Below are 17,409 nucleotides of genomic sequence, written 5' to 3' on the forward strand. Positions count from 1 at the left end.
ACCATTATTTAACTAGGCAAGTCAGTTAAGAACAAATTCTTATTCACAATGAGGGCCTACCCAGGCCAAACCCGGACGACGCTGGGCCAATTGTGTGCAGCCCTATGGGACTCCCAATCACGGCCGGCTGTGATACAGCCTAGATTCATACTTCTGTTTCCTCAACTAAATGGAATGTCATTGTTTATGTGTTGATGTTAGCCTATACTCATGTATTTAATTCTACAACTGCCATGTGGGTATAATAATAATAATAATAATATATGCCATTTAGCTGACGCTTTTATCCAAAGCGACTTACAGTCATGTGTGCATACATTCTACGTATGGGTATATTAATTAAAGTTTAAGTAATTAAGTCCATGACACACTTGTTCCACAAAAAACAACTTTTTCATATTATAATTTGTTGTAAATCCCTTTTGGTATGTGTGAGTTCAACATTATTCACCTGTCTGTTATATTCCACCACAAGTGTACTGCTGTATTACTGAGCTATGCCTATGCCATGTGGTGGAGTAAGGAAGGTAGGGGAAAATAATTACAATAGGACTACTAGCATACTTTAGTAAGACAAGGGAAGATTAAAAAAAAGCCAGAGGGGCCAGTGTACGACTTGAACTTATTTGCACATTAATTAATGCTAATAGCTTCATGGGAGCTCACTTCGGCACGGGGGGGGGCAGCGGCCTGGTGCCCAAAGCGAGAGTCATGCGAGACTTCCTACCACTTTCCACACAGCAGGTGTATGGTGCAGTTGGGACAAAAGTTGTCATTCAGACATTTAATTGATAGTGAGGGACACATTCAACTTTACATCTGGTAAGTAGAGTTCCTAGAGATTATACGCTTTTTTTGTGATCCGGCAATATTGTGGTAGGGTTAATTTCCGTCGCCATAACGATGCACAGCTCAGGGAGTCCAACCAATGCACATACTCCCGACGTTGTGTCTCAAAGCTACTACGGAAACATAGCTACCTGAAGGAGAAGCTTGACTCTCTCGATGGGAGCAACCGCCGTTTCGGAGATGGCAGCGGAGATTCCACCAGCCAAGAAATCCTTTGCGAATGAAACTGCGGTCTCATTCATTGTGAGATGTTGGAAGATGACTTGCAGACGGAACTCCCAGATATCCCCTCTGCCCTCCAACAGCGGGTGGCAGGTACAACATACACCGACTTTCCTGGCACCACCTGTTAAAGGGGCAATCTGCAGTTGCTACATACATTTTTATGACAGCATTGAATATGCACCCACTGATGCTTGAAGAATAAGGTAGAAATGCCTCAATGAGCTGTCGTACCCCATCAGAACCCAAAATATAAGCTTGTTTTACTCCAATGTTTGTAAACAAAGTAAATGTAAACAAACACAATATAGCCTCAAAACATGGTTAGAGCTATCATGTTGATGTCATGGATGGTCAGTCCTTGCATCCATAGCTCTGTATATACATTTGAGAGTGGTTACAGTTTTCCAGCCCCATCCCTCAGTTTATTAAAAAAAAACGTTTTTAATCCGAAATAGGGGTGAGGTGAGGCATGGTTATTGTATGAATAGCTGATTGCCGCTTTAAGCGAAACACTACAATCTGCTTGCGCATGTCCAACGAAGAAGCCCATTTGGCATGGCTGCGGTTTAAGTTACAAGGTTCGGTATGGGTTAAGGTTAGGGACTAGAGCTCTTCACGGATCCACCTGTACCCAAGACCCGAGTGGGTCCAGATTCAGAATTCTAAATAATGTCACGGGTCTGGGTCAGATCTGATATGATTGTCATGGGTATGTATACTTTACAAGGACTTGACCGGAAGGGCCGGTACAGATCCTAACGCGACTGCTGCAGTAGAGAGAGAGGGAGATACATTTTATAATGTATGCTGCTGCTCTTGCTTTTCACAAGAGGTAGCTTGTTGTTGTTGGCCAATCATAAGTCAGCAAAAGCTTCCGTGTGTGGCAAAAGTTAGGAAGTATCTAATGGAAGATCGAATTAAAATGACAGAATTAAAATTTCAAGGAGAAAAATAGGCTACAACGACCAAGAGCTAACAGGTAGACTGCTACTTAACATTTCAATGGAGGTGTTCTTTGTAACTGTAGGATGAGAAAGCGCGTGCCGTGTAGCCTCAATTACCCTAGTTAGCTAATGCTTACTAATTATCCTGATTTGATGCAGCCAAGACAGGTACTATGTAATCATATTTGATGATAAATAACCCAGCTATTGCAGGCAGTCTATTATAGGGCGAGTTGACTTGGTTGTTTGCCGTCTCTCCCTCCTGCCTGCTCATCCCCTTTCCCTCTCCTCCTCCCTGCCCCCCCTGCTCCTCCCTGCCCCCTGTGTCACTCACTCACAGTACAACCCACCCCGCCTGCTAGAGCATCATATCTCTCTTCCTCCTCTCACGCGGTATCATCTCCGTTTGATAAAGTAGCTTAAACAATTAGTTTTTTTTGCTGCTTCCCTCACTCGGATCCGACCGGGTCTGCATCTGAACAGGTCTGTCGATATGGAACGGGTCAAGTTGTCCTCTGATCCGTTTGGAACGGGTCTCTAATTTAAAAAAAATGTGTTTATGCCTATTGGGTCTTGGTGGGAAAGCCCCAGCTGGGTCTGTGGAGACCTCTATAGGGATGTCAGCATTGACTGGAGGCAAAGCATCAACACAGTCAGCTTGCCTCAAAGTATCTCTTCAGGTCATCCCATACAGAACAAGTCAGTCCATAAAGTCAATATTTTTGGCGTCTTCATTTATTTTTTGGGGTGTTTGGCAGCATCTTATTTATCTTTCTCTGGCTGCTTATCCATTCTCTGGTTGCATCTTAATTCTCCACACTTATCCCAAAGTGTGCAGTAGTAAACTTTCGCCCATGGATTTAAACGTACTCTAGCCAATGTTTACACAATTTCTATACTTTTAAATCCATGTCAAATCAAATCAAATTTTATTTGTCACATACACATGGTTAGCAGATGTTAAATGCGAGTGTAGCGAAATGCTTGTGCTTCTAGTTCCGACAATGCAGTGATAACCAACAAGTAATCTAACTAACAATTCCAAAACTACTGTCTTATACACAGTGTAAGGGGATAAGGAATATGTACATAAGGATATATGAATGAGTGATGGTACAGAGCAGCATACAGTAGATGGTATCGAGTACAGTATATACATATGAGATGAGTGTGTAGACAAAGTAAACAAAGTGGCATAGTTAAAGTGGCTAGTGATACATGTGTTACATAAGGATGCAGTCGATGATGTAGAGTACAGTATATACATATGCATATGAGATTAATAATGTAGGGTAAGTAACATTATATAAGGTAGCATTGTTTAAAGTGGCTAGTGATATATTTACATAATTCCCATCAATTCCCATTATTAAAATGGCTGGAGTTGGGTCAGTGTCAATGACAGTGTGTTGGCAGCAGCCACTCACTGTTAGTGGTGGCTGTTTAACAGTCTGATGGCCTTGAGATAGAAGCTGTTTTTCAGTCTCTCGGTCCCAGCTTTGATGCACCTGTACTGACCTCGCCTTCTGGATGATAGCGGGGTGAACAGGCAGTGGTTCGGGTGGTTGATGTCCTTGATGATCTTTATGGCCTTCCTGTAACAACGGGTGGTGTAGGTGTCCTGGAGGGCAGGTAGTTTGCCCCGGTGATGCGTTGTGCAGTCCTCACTACCCTCTGGAGAGCCTTACGGTTGAGGGCGGAGCAGTTGCCGTACCAGGCGGTGATACAGCCCGCCAGGATGCTCTCGATTGTGCATCTGTAGAAGTTTGTGAGTGCTTTTGGTGACAAGCCGAATTTCTTCAGCCTCCTGAGGTTGAATAGGCGCTGCTGCGCCTTCTTCACGACGCTGTCAGTGTGAGTGGACCAATTCAGTTTGTCTGTGATGTGTATGCCGAGGAACTTAAAACTAGCTACCCTCTCCACTACTGTTCCATCGATGTGGATAGGGGGTGTTCCCTCTGCTGTTTCCTGAAGTCCACAATCATCTCCTTAGTTTTGTTGACGTTGAGTGTGAGGTTATTTTCCTGACACCACACTCCGAGGGCCCTCACCTCCTCCCTGTAGGCCGTCTCGTCGTTGTTGGTAATCAAGCCTACCACTGTTGTGTCGTCCGCAAACTTGATGATTGAGTTGGAGGCGTGCGTGGCCACGCAGTCGTGGGTGAACAGGGAGTACAGGAGAGGGCTCAGAACGCACCCTTGTGGGGCCCCGTGTTGAGGATCAGCGGGAAGGAGATGTTGTTGCCTACCCTCACCACCTGGGGGCGGCCCGTCAGGAAGTCCAGTACCCAGTTGCACAGGGCGGGGTCGAGACCCAGGGTCTCGAGCTTGATGACGAGCTTGGAGGGTACTATGGTGTTGAATGCCGAGCTGTAGTCGATGAACAGCATTCTCACATAGGTATTCCTCTTGTCCAGGTGGGTTAGGGCAGTGTGCAGTGTGGTTGAGATTGCATCGTCTGTGGACCTATTTGGGCGGTGTCAGGATGCAGTTTATGTCCGTAAGCCTGAAGTGTGCTCTTGATCACTTGTTTTAATTCATCTGAAATAAAATGACTGGTATGCACATTATGGTGGGAAATCCCCCTATCTCTTGTTTACACCAATCAAATTAAATGACAGTTGGGATGAAAGGCACAGGTATGTACAGTTGAAGTCGGAAATTTACATACACCTTAGCCAAATAATTTAAACTCAGTTTTTCACAATTCCTGACATTTAATCCTTGTAAAAAATCCCTGTCTTAGGTCAGTTAGGATCACCACTTTATTTTAAGAATGTGAAAAGTCAATAATAGTTGAGTGATTTATTTCAGCTTTATTTCTTTCATCACATTCCCAGTGGGTCAGAAGTTTACATACACTCAATTAGTATTTGGTAGCATTGCCTTTAAACTGTTTAACTTGGGTCAAATGTGTTGGGTAGCCTTCCTCCTGACAGAGCTGGTGTAACTGAGTCAGATTTGTAGGCCTTCTTGCTCGCACATTTCCCTCCTCATGATGCCATCTATTTTGTGAAGTGCACCAGTCCCTCCTGCAGCTAAGCACCCCCACAACATGACGCTGCCACCCCCTTGCTTCACGGTTGGGATGGTGTTCTTCGGCTTGCAAGCCTCCCCCTTTTCCTCCAAGCATAACGATGGTCATTATGGCCAAACAGTTCTATTTTTGTTCCATGAGACCAGAGGACATTTCTCCAAAAAGTACGATCTTTGTCCCCATGTGCAGTTGCAAACCGTAGTCTGGCTTTTTTATTGCGCTTTTGGAGCAGTGGCTTCTTCCTTGCTGAACGGCCTTTCAGGTTATGTCGATATAGGACTCGTTTTACTGTGGATATAGATACTTTTGTACCTGTTTCCTCCAGCATCGTCATAACGTCCTTTGCTGTTGTTCTGGAATTGATTTGCCCTTTTCGCACCAAAGTACGTTCATCTCTAGGGGACAGAACGCGTCTCCTTCCTGAGCAGTATGAAGGCTGTGTGGTCCCATGGTGTTTAAACTTGTGTACTATTGTTTGTAGAGATGAACATGGTACCTTCAGGCATTTGGAAATGGCTCCCAAGGATAAACCAGACTTGTGGAGGTCTACAATTTGTTTTCTGAGTTCCTGGCTGATTTCTTTTGATTTTCCTATGATGTCAAGCAAAAAGGCACTGAGTTTGAAGGTAGGCCATGAAATACATCCACGGGTACACCTCCAATTGACTCAAATGATGTCAATTAGCCTATCAGAAGCTTTTAAAGCCATGACTTCATTTTCTGGAATTTTACAAGCTGTTTAAAGGCGCAGTCAACTTAGTGTATGTAAACTTCTGACCCACTGGAATTGTGATAAGTGAAATAATCTGTCTGGAAACAATTGTCGGAAAAATTACTTGTGTCATGCACAAAGTAGATGTCCTAACCGACTTGCAAAAACTATAGTTTGTTAACAATACATTTGTGTACCTAAGTGTATGTAAACTTCTGACTTCAACTGTTTGTTGTTTATCTATCGCTATCATATATATATATATATATATATATATATATATATATATATATATACTGTATATATATATATGTATTTATTTTTTATATATATAATCCAACCCATACTTGTGTCTATGTGAAGCACAACTTCCTACCCATAACAGATTCCCTATAAGAAAACATTTGAGAGTTTAACAAATTTACCTACACTCGTCATGCATGATGATGGATAACTGTGTCCTGTGTATCAGATCATTTAAATGTAATTAATATTATAGCTGCATTTAGAATGAATCAAACTTAGTTGTCATTGTCTTGTTTTTCTTTACAGATGTCATCTTTTAGAAGAAAACAAGCTACGCTGGTTTACAGAGACCTGACCAGAGGCATGATATCATGTACACTCCTGGAAAACAGAATGGAAAATGCTGCACACTGCTGCTCATGCTCCCAGGTGATATTTATTTACAACTTTTCAACCCTTAGGTCTTCATCAGGCATCCATATCCCAGGATGGAAGGTCCTATTTATATGGGCAGTACTCAGTGACATCACTTCCTGAAACAGGAGGTAAAAAATGTATAAACTCGTTTCACAATATTAATATTCAATGTATCAAAATATATGATTGTACACAGAGAATGTGATCAATATTTATAGTAATATACATACACATACAATATTCAATTAGAATAATAAAAAAACACAATTTAGAATTATTGAAACTATAAAAACGGTTTCAAGTCAAACTCCTCGTTAAGGCCACGAGTTCAGGCTGTGGATCCAGAAAGATTCCTGTTGAAGAAGTTTCCACTCAGTGTCCCCTCCCCCGCGTGACATCTTGACCCTTTGTATTCCAATGTATCTCCGAGAACTAATAGGATGTCCAGCTTGTACAAAATGAGCAGCAACCAAATTTTTTGTTCTCACACCTGTCCGTATGTTGCTGCGGTACTCACTGATCTGTGTCTTTAGGCTTCTACTGGGTTTCCCTATGTAAGACAACACCCAAAGTCGCCGGAGCAAGACATGGTAATAAACCTGTCCAACAGGTCTATATCTGATACATGTTCATCTGCCCTAGGTAAGGCACGATCATTTGTCCCAACATCACAGGCCAATGACTTTGATACAGTTACAGACTTTCAAACATTTTTTTGCGTAGTTTGAGATTAACTACATTTTTTTGGTAATGGGGTTGCTCCCTATGTACCTGCCAATATTCATCTATTGAACGATATTAGCAACCAGACAGGAAACTGAAACAAGTGCTAATGTTTTTCCAATTGATAACCTCAAATGACAATGAACTTGACTCTCGCCCCGAGGACATGACGAGGGAAAATACATATTTCAAGAGGAAAAGCACATTTTTTGACCACCCAAAATAAATCCCTCTATTGAAACATATTGCCGCCTAGTTGAGAAAGATGTACATAATCTCCTGGCTAAGAAAAAAATAATACAAGGTATTCCACAATATGTCCAAAGCAGAGAAATAATCTCTTATGTGACTGAAAAATGACTCCAGTATCATTATAAAACCTGCCGACAAAGAAGGTGCAATAGTGATCCTAAATGCAGCAGACTATGCAAAGGACATTCTGAGACAAATTCTGAGACAACTTAGTGATGCTGACTCCCAAAGTACCCTACTAATCAATTAAAGTCTCTGATCCATGATATATTGTCAACCTTTTTGAATGAAGGGGAAATTACAAAGACAGAATATGACTAGATTGAAGTTGACTGTCCAACCGCACCTGTCATAGACGCTCTACCCAAAATTCACAAGATCATGACGCCACCTATACCAGGCAGGCCCATTGTGAGCAGTAATGGATCTCTGACAGAGAATATCTCTACCTTTTGTAGACCATTTTGTGAAACCCTGGGCGATCTCCCTCCCGACGTATACTAGAGACTCTATTGATTTTATACATTTTTTTTTAAATCTGTGGACTATATACCTGAAAATTATATTTTGTGTATTTTTGATGTTACCAGTCTATATACACCCCCATCAGGGCGGCCTAGAGGCCCTCATGTTCTACCTCAATGAAAGTCCCCCTAATGCTCTACCCAGCACCAATTGTATTGTGGACATGGCTGAACTGGTACTAACCTCCAACTATTTTCTCTTCAGAGGAGACTTCTTCTTCCAGACCAAAAGGACAGCGATGGGGAGCACTATGGCTCCTAATTATACTAACCTATATCTATGAATGTTTGAAAAACAGGTGGTGCTGAATCTAGACCTTAACCCTTTTCTCTCCAATATTCTCCAAATTCTGAGAAATTTGAATGACATTTTCGTGATCTATACTGGGACCCAGGAAGAACATTTGGAATTCCATGCTTAGCTAAACTCTATGAATGAACACCTTCTCTTCAGCATTAACTATGACCATTCACAAATCAATTTTCTTCATGTGATGGTTAATTAAGGACAAAACACCCCTCTCTACAGTTCTCTATGGGAAACCTACGGACAAGAATACCCTCCTTAGAGGTGTCAGCTTTCATCCACATCAACATAAAGAAATGTAGCCTAATTATTAATTCATATATTTAGTTAACATTAGACAGTTAATCCAGAGATTCTTACCTACGCATCGATTCGGCAGTCTCGCACCAGATCATCATGGCATTTGTAGTTCTTTATGATAGCCACATTAGCAGCTAATTAGCATTTCATTTTTGGGGGGTAAATACATGCGAATATATTGATAAAAGTCAGCTTGTCCTAGAGAGATTTACACAGTTATCAAAATGTCACGTTAGGGTAACCCTACATGAAACACAGCCCTTATTTTAAGTGTTTCTAAAATCTATGGGAAAAATTAATGGTGGAAAAACTATTATTGGAACCATTTCCCTGTTTGACCTCTTGAGTTTTATGGGTATTATGACTCACACTGTGGTACTCTATAGTCCACTTAGTAACAGTAAAAGGGCTCTCCAAACCTTTCCTGGAGAGATACCCTTCTGTAGGTCTTCGCTACAACCCCAGTTGTAACTAAGCCGATTCAGCTTATCAACCAGCTAATTATTAGAATCACGTGTACTAGATTAGGGTGGCTGCAGTTCTGCAGCTGTGAGCTGGAACCTGGGGCTGACTATATTCAACCTGTTTGAAAATGATCAGGACACCGCAAGTGCCCGTGAGAGCCAACAACCTCAAATCGGTATGTGATTACACTTTACGAGCTGCGGCGTTACATTTTACTCAGGGTTTGCTCCGATTTCCTCCGACTTGGAAAAATACGCCAAGAGCGGATCGGGAGCCATAGATCAGAAGTGCCGGGAAGTCGGGAATGAACGAGTTCAGACTGGGAAAATACGTTTTGAAAGGTCATCGAACTCGTAATTCTAAATCTTTCTCTTTGATGACAACATTTATCCACGAAGAATTGCTGCGCCACCCTGTTCAAGTGAGCACATCACAACAAGGTGAGTCCAAAAAGGTCTTATATGCTGCTGCATAAATTATGTAATATGCCAGGGAGATATGTATACAGTAGCTAAGAAACAAATACTAAGTGTATGTTGTGTATGAAGCTGTTAGTAGCCCATGTGCCTCATCCTAATAATTTGGCCTATTTTCACCTCTTAATTTTGCTTAACGTTACTGTTTCTGACTCGGTGGTGCACATGTAGCCTATAACCTGTTTTTTGAGCAATGTCATCATCTAATATTGTAAGAGCTTTCATTGTCTGCTTATATGCCCCCTTTATGTATCCTATGATTCTGACTTGGTGTACAGGGAATGTTCTGCATTCTGTCACTGTACATTTCAAAAGTGCTGAACACATAGTTATATTGACTACGTATGTCTTAGTTCGCTCATTAATGTCTTAATCGAAATTACGGAATGCCTCTTATCCGCTCATCATTCCCTTATGCCATCTCAATTGTCAGTAGAAACCATATTTGTTTAAACAAGTCAGCCATATCAGCTACGTTTTTTAAAAAGGCAGTAAATGAGGCTAAATGAAGCCAGACAAGGCTCTGCTGATAGCCAGGTGTAGCGGTGGTAAGGATTCACTCCATTGTGCTGGAAAGAAAGCTCTGCTGTTGGGACAGCTTTATGTAGGCCCTAAGAGTTTGTGGGCACCACTTGTCACCATTATAGTGCAATTAATGTATTGTTTAGTGTTGTGTTGTGTAGTGGTCTTTGCTGCTATGCACCTAAAAAAATGTCTTTTGAGTTTACCCCACCACGATTTACATGCTAAAATCGCCACTGTGTACAGTCATTGTTTAAAGTCTCAGTAAGCTAATTTGTGATACAGTGAAGGTTAATACACATATAGGTGAATTTGTCCCAATACTTTTGGTCCCCTAAAATGGGGGGACTATGTACATAAAGTTCTGTAATTTCTAAACAGTTCACCCGATATGGATGAAAATACCCTCAAATGAAAGCTGACAGTCTGCTCTTCAATTATATCATTGCATCATTTCAAATCCAAAGTACTGGAGTACAGAGCCAAAACAACAACAAAAAGTGCCACTGTTCCAATGCTTTTGGAGCGCACTGTATGTTAGCTATAATGACACATTAGATCATGTATTGAATATTTAACCACCCTGTAGTGACATTCATGAATGGCTTGATACAGTTTTATGAATGGCTTGATTACGGATTTCTCCATACCCACTTTGAAGTAATGGTTTACACAAAAATGCATGAAATAAATCCTCTTTACTCTGAATTGTTTTGACATTTACAAAAACAGTCCCAATCTGATGGTGGACACCACATTTGCAGTGCCAGCCTTTCATGATTATGCTTACAATGGTGACTGGCAGATAATTACAACTTGGGTTTTTTTCTTGATCATTTCTTCTTGTTATACACTGCTGCTTTGTATAGTTGCAGACCGTTGCCCTGACGGTATTCATTAACAGCTAGTTGTAATCTGTCCTAGATCCTTAATTAAACATCACCCATTGTAATGCTCATTATGGTTTCTGATTGTACTTTACATTTCAGGTCACAGATGGTACCAGATATGTGACTGGTAGCAGGCTTGCTGACAGAGAACAAGTGAAGTTTGTGGTCTTACCTACAAAAGTTTGGGAAGATCACAAAAGAGATGACACCAGCTCATCGTGTTGACACCCTCATTGATTCCCTCCTCTATTACTTAGCCAGGATCAGGGCAAGGTAGGAATTTTAAAACTAGGAATCAGTTAAGTATTGAGAGGGCCCATTTTTCAAGGATTGTGTTGATATCCCATCATTTTGCACAGAGTATAAAGGCAATGTATTTTAAAGTATCTATGACGTGTAAGTCCCCCTTCCTGTTTTAGCACTGGAAACACAACTCTGGCGGCAGAACGTCCTGAAGGAGGAAACCGAGGCAAAGGAGGAGTTGATGGTGCTGCTATAGGCAGCATTCCAGGTTAGATTCCATGTGTTTTGCTCATATCTTTTGTTTATATGTAATGATCCCTTTCTCCCAATTCAATCGGTTGAATATGTCATAGGCAGCACACTGTCGGACGTAGAAAGTTTGAACCCGTCAGATAAAGGAGACCCTCACAGGCAAGAGGATGTTGTCCCTGATACGTGGAAACTCTCGCCCAGCAAGTAGTTGCTACATCGCTGACCTAAGGTTTTATCCCAATCTATAGACACCCCTTTCTGTCTGACTTAGCCCTGCCATTCATGACAGACACGTTCCTATAGCCTACTGTGCGCTGTGTCCTGGTCCCATCATCTCTTGGATCTGCATAGCTACTCCCTGTTGCTTTATACTCTGATCACCACCTCCTGCTATCACCTGCCATTTTCCACTACATATCCCAGAAACGTAAGTGCTCCCTCCCTTGCTTCGTAATTTCGTACCTGTAAACGGGTTGAAAATAGCAGATTTGGGCACTAATAAGAGCCTAAATTGTAACATAGTGGCTATACAGTAACATGCTATTGTCTGCTATATGATGTCAAAGCTCAGGCTCTGAGATTCACAGCTCTGTTTTGACTGACAGTCGTTCTGAACTTGAGCACTGCACGCGGCAAGCAGTCCCCCCCCGGTAATTAGGCAACTTTTGCACATTTCTTGTTGTCTGAGTGGGGGAAATGCTTTAAAAGAAAATGACTCGATGTATTTTGAAAGATAAGACGTGGATGATATAATAAATACCACTTCATACAAGCATGCCAAACACCCGTGAGTCCAAAATTGCACTTCACATTTCCAAATCTTAAAACTCATGTCATATACTGTGTCAAGATGACATGGGTGGTTCTGAACAAAATGAACCTACGTGGCACACCGTAGGCCGTGGCACACCGCAGGCCGTGGCACACCGCAGGCCGTGGCACACGCACCTGCAACTCATGACTCCTTTCGATGCGCGGAAATACAACTATGTTGTATTTTTGTGTTTGGACTGGTATGGTTCTCAATCAGAGGCAGCCGTCGATCGGTGTCTCTGATTGAGAATCATACTTAGGTAGTGTCACGTTCTGACCTTAGTTCCTTTGTTTTGTCTTTGTTTGAGTATGGTCAGGGCGTGAGTTGGGGTGGGCAGTCTATGTGTGTTCTTCTCTATGTTGGCGTTTTGAGTTCGGCCTAGTATGGTTCTCAATCAGAGGCAGCTGTCAATCGTTGTCCCTGATTGAGAATCATACTTAGGTAGCCTGGGTTTCATTTTTGGTTGGTGGGTGTTTGTTTCCGTGTGAGTGTTTGGGCCACACGGTACTATTTCGTTTTTCGTTTTGTTCACATCGTTTATTGTTTTGTATTTCAGTGTTCAGTTCGTTTTGAATAAATCATCATGAACACTTACCACTCTGTGCTTTGGTCCGACCCTTCTTCCACCCAAGACAACCGTTATAGGTAGCCTGGTTGTGGATGATTATTTTCTGTGTCAGTGTTTGCTCCATACGGGACTGTGTCGGTTTCCATTTATTCTCTTATTCCTTTGTTTTCTGTGTTCAGTTATATTTCATTAAAATTATATTATGGACACTTACCACGCTGCGTATTGGTCCGATCCTTCCTACTCTTCCTCAGAAGAGGACGAAAACCGTTACACTGTTTGAAATGGTATCGTTTGAATTAGATATTATTCCTGTTTTCCCAAGTTATTTTTATGGAAAATGGTATTGTTTGAGTTAGATTATATTATTATATTGTATTCCAGTTATGAACTATACTGAACTAAAATATAAACGCAACATGTAAAGTGTTGGTCCCATGTTTCATGAGCTGAAATAAAATATTTCCCATGTCCACAAAAAAGCTTATTTCTTTGCACAACTGAAGAATTTCTGCACAAACTGTCAGAAACTGTCTCAGGGAAGCTCATCTGCGTGCTTGTCGTCCTCACCGGGAGGGACTGCAGTTTGGTGTCAGAAAAATAAGTGTTCAGTAAAAAATAGATATGTAAAAAATAAAAGTAACATAATTAAAGAGCAGTAGCGAGGCTATAAAGAGTAACAACAGTGAGGCTATAAACAGGGGATACCGGTACAGAGTCAATGTGCAGGGGCATTGGTTAGTTGACGTAATATGTACATGTAGGTAGAGTTAAAGTGACTATGCATAGATAATAAACAGAGAGTAGTAGCAGCGGTCTTATGTCTTGGGGATAGAAACTGTTAAGAAGTCTTTTGGACCTAGACTTGGCGCTCCGGTACTGCTTGCCGTGCTGGTAGCAGAGAGAACAGTCTACAATTTTTAGGCACCGCCTGGTATAGAGGTCCTGGATGGCAGAAAGCTTGGCCCCAGTGATGTACTGGGCTGTATGTGTAGCAGTGTGATGTTGTTCCCCTAGATTATGCACCAAGTTGCACACAAGGACCAATTCAAATAGGTCAGGTCAAGAGGGGATGGTAATAATTTGATAATAATAATTCAGTGTATTTTTTTATTTTTTTATTACAGCTGCATAGCTAATGTTTTTCTTTGGCGTACAAACACTTTTTCATATTAATATTGTACATACATTTTGAGTTTTGTATATTTTGGTTTGGACCATCGCGGGTTATCTGTATTTCCGTACCCCCTTGGTGTTCTCTTTTGCCTGACCTTCGGCTAGCAAGGTATGTTGTCCTTGGCTCCCAAATTGTTTAATATAAAACTGTCATAATGTTACACAATGTACTGTTATGCTACCATAAGTTTGTTACAATGTGGATAATATAAAGATTTATGTTAACAAGTTTCACAAAGCTCGCTAACTAGGGTATCTATTGTAACTTGTGAGTACTTGGGATAGTGTTTGAGTGAGTGTCCATGTGCTTGCGCAGGTGCCTGAGAGCTAGGACTGCGCCAAGGGTTAACATAATGTGTGTTGTCTCTTCGTGTGCAGGGTAAATAAAAAGAATTCAACTAGCAGACCTTCAGTTGTGGCATCGTCCTAATTACAAGTACACAACCCAGAATGAACTACGCTACATACGCACTACCTTCTGTAATGCGTTGCGGATGGAGGCCGAGCAGTTGCCATAACAGGCAGTGATGCCCTCGATGGTGCAGCTGTATAACTTTTTAGGATCTGAGGACCCATGCCAAATCTTTTCAGTCTCCTGAGGAGGAATAGGCTTTGTTGTTCCCTCTTCACGACTGTCTTGGTGTGTTTGGACCATGATGGTTTGTTGGTCATATGGACACCAAGAAACTTGAAGCTCTCAACCTGCTCCACTACAGCCCCCGTCGATGAGAATGGGGGCGTGCTCGGTCCTCCTTTTCCCGTAGTCCACAATCATCTCCTTTGTCTTGAGCATGTTGAGGGAGAGGTGGTTGTCCTGGCTCCATACGACCAGGTCTTTGACCTCCCTAGGACAGCCATTGAAGAGGAGTGGAACAACATCCACAGATCAACTCTATGCTAAGGAGATGTCTAGCTGCATGAGGCAAATGGTTGTCACACCAGATACTGACTGGTTTTCTGATCCACGCCCCTACCTTTTTTAAAGGTATCTGTGACCCACAGATGCATAACTTTATTCCCAGTCATGTGAAATCCATTGATTAGGGCCTCATGTATTTATTTAAATTGACTGGTTTCCTTATATGAACTGTAACTCAGTAAAATCTTTGAAATTGTTGCATGTTGCATTTATATTTTTGTTCAGTGTAATTTGCTCATCCGTTTTGACATAGATGTTATTTTATGTAAATATGTTGTGCTATGGTCCATATTCTAGCATTTACTTGCTGACTGTGTTACACTACTGTTGCTAACAGTTGTTATGGAATTAGTGTATGGTTTACATTGGGAATCTAGAACTTTACCGGTAACTATTGTGTAATAAGATCCATTACAAATGTATAGTCCTTGTAATACTGGAGTCCTGATTTGTGTGGGGCTGGACAGGGTCCGAATCAGAGGTGACACACACATTCCCTGTCCACTGACTTGTCTGTCCACCGCACCATAATATGCACACTCACACGCTTACACTCACACGCTCACTTTGTTTGTACTCATGTTACAGCCAACTCTTATATTAATTGTTTTTAATACAATATTTCTTATGTAGTTCACTGTCATTTATTCATGATCTTTAACTGGTTAAATGTTTGTAGTTTGAATGTTTCAGTGATGATTAACATGTTTAAATAGTTGTAAACATCTCCTTGATTTAGCTTTCGGTATATTTGCACTTTTTAAGACCGCAATAGTTAATCAACACACAATTATTGTAAATAAATGGACACTACCTGTTATGAAATGGAAATCGATGTCCGAAAATAAATGCTGAGAAATGATCCGTCTGGACTCCGAAGCCATTCGGCTATGGGTTTCAGAGCCCCGTGATAATTATACAATTTATATTCGCTTAAAAGGGCTTTATTTACAACTCTGGGGTATAACATGTTTGGCAAAGTGGTATAGGAGATTCTGACATGAAATATAACCCTTGAACCCTAACTTGAGTTCAGTCTAAGCCAATGAGAACCAAGAGGGGTCTAGCTTCGTGCCTGCCTCCACTGAGTGACAACGGCTGCAACCTGTCCTAGTAGCCCCCTTGCGTGGTACTAACACTATATCTTACCCCAATACAGTAGTGGTCGTCAGTGAGGTGCACAGCTGCAGGTTTCTGTCCGTCATGACTGGGAAGGGCCTAGGTTCTAGGCCGTAGAAGATCCTACAGCGATCTCGTTAGATCAGAACTGGATTGATCAACAGTGATTCGTAATACTGGTTTGCATCCTAAAAAAAAAAAGGATAGTTATGTTTTGCTGCATAACACATTCTTTTTTTCTACCCATATGATGTGGATCATTGTCAGGTTATTGGATGTGTCCGTTTGAGTAACAACAAAACACCATGGTTGTAATAACTCTTTTAACAGGTAGTTTGTAAATGTGTAGAATGTGTTTGTTTTGGGTCATCACTGGTAAATGAATTGATGTAAATTAGACAGTCAGATGATTTTCTGAGTAACTGGTCAGGGCATAGTACTTTCCATTTAGCTTCAGGCAACTTTGATGTATGGTTTGATCACACCTGTAGTGACTACTTTACCAGTCAGGCCCATTGATTGTGAACAATGGATAAGCAACAATGTAATTACACCAAACACAAATGTTGACAAAATGTTTTTTTATTCAAAAACTATTAATTGTGATATGTTTGTTTATGTATGACTGAAAAAAAAAACAAGATACACAATAATAAAGTGATAATTGTGAGGAAATACTGTATGTTCTTCATAATCAAAGACAAAATACAGGTTGACTTGTTGTCTACATTCACAGTACACTTTGATGTGTTTTGAATATGGGGTCTGCATTGAAACACCTCCAGTTCACACATTTACCCAATTTCGAATTCAGGATTTACATTGTACAACTTTCTACGCCAGCAGAAATTCTGGTTATTAACCAGGTTTCCATTCAAACTTTTTATGCAAGTAAAGTACATGCTGGATATAAAAAATGTCATGACCTGATGGAAACAACGTATTTCCAAATGTCGACAAAACAAAATACGCTAGACAATGTGAGATATTTTTGTGTCAGTAAAATACATTTTGTGAGAAATGTCAGTGGAAACACTTTTGTGCACAAATATTGATACAATAACCATCATATTGAAGTCTCCCGGTCCCTGCCGCTGGAAAACATCCCCACAGCATGATGCTGCTACTACCATGCTTCACCGTAGGGTTGGTGCCAGGTTTCCTCCAGACTTGACGCTTGGCATTCAAGGAGGTTTCATCAGACCAGAGAATCTTGTTTATCATAGTCTGAGAGTCCTTTAGATATCCTTTTGACAAACTCCAAGCAGGCTGTCATGTGCCTTTTACTAAGGAGTGGCTTCTGTCTGGCCAATCTACCATAAAGGTCTGATTGGTGGAGTGCTGCAGAGATGGTTGTCCTTCTGGAAGTTTCTCCCATCTCCACAGAGGAACTCTAGAGCACTGTCAGAGTGACCACCGGGTTCTTGGTC

General features: G+C 41.3%; 1 protein-coding gene and 1 long non-coding RNA gene across 4 annotated transcripts in view; one reads left to right on the forward strand and one right to left on the reverse strand.

Annotated features, from left to right (window-relative positions):
* Nucleotides 1-1,161, reverse strand: part of LOC118390476 (ADP/ATP translocase 2-like) — a 17,104-nt gene extending 15,943 nt beyond the window's left edge. The window contains exon 1 of the mRNA XM_035781080.2: nt 981-1,161. Coding sequence (XP_035636973.1) covers nt 981-1,091 — 111 coding nt within the window. The 5' untranslated portion in view covers nt 1,092-1,161. The remainder of the gene's footprint in view (nt 1-980) is intronic.
* On the forward strand, nt 1,021-17,165 carry LOC118390477 (uncharacterized). Of its 3 annotated transcripts, XR_004826953.2 has the most exons (4): nt 1,021-1,164; nt 6,319-6,441; nt 10,988-11,161; nt 11,308-17,165. It is a non-coding gene; the product is annotated as an uncharacterized LOC118390477 (long non-coding RNA). The 3 variants fall into 3 exon arrangements; XR_008060629.1 differs by having other exon boundaries at nt 6,319-11,161; XR_008060630.1 differs by lacking the exon at nt 1,021-1,164 and adding an exon at nt 1,638-1,783 and having other exon boundaries at nt 6,319-11,161.
* Nucleotides 17,166-17,409: the final 244 nt, after the last annotated feature.

Source organism: Oncorhynchus keta, chromosome 11 (genome assembly GCF_023373465.1).
Source record: "Oncorhynchus keta strain PuntledgeMale-10-30-2019 chromosome 11, Oket_V2, whole genome shotgun sequence".
Taxonomy (NCBI): Eukaryota; Metazoa; Chordata; class Actinopteri; order Salmoniformes; family Salmonidae; genus Oncorhynchus; species Oncorhynchus keta.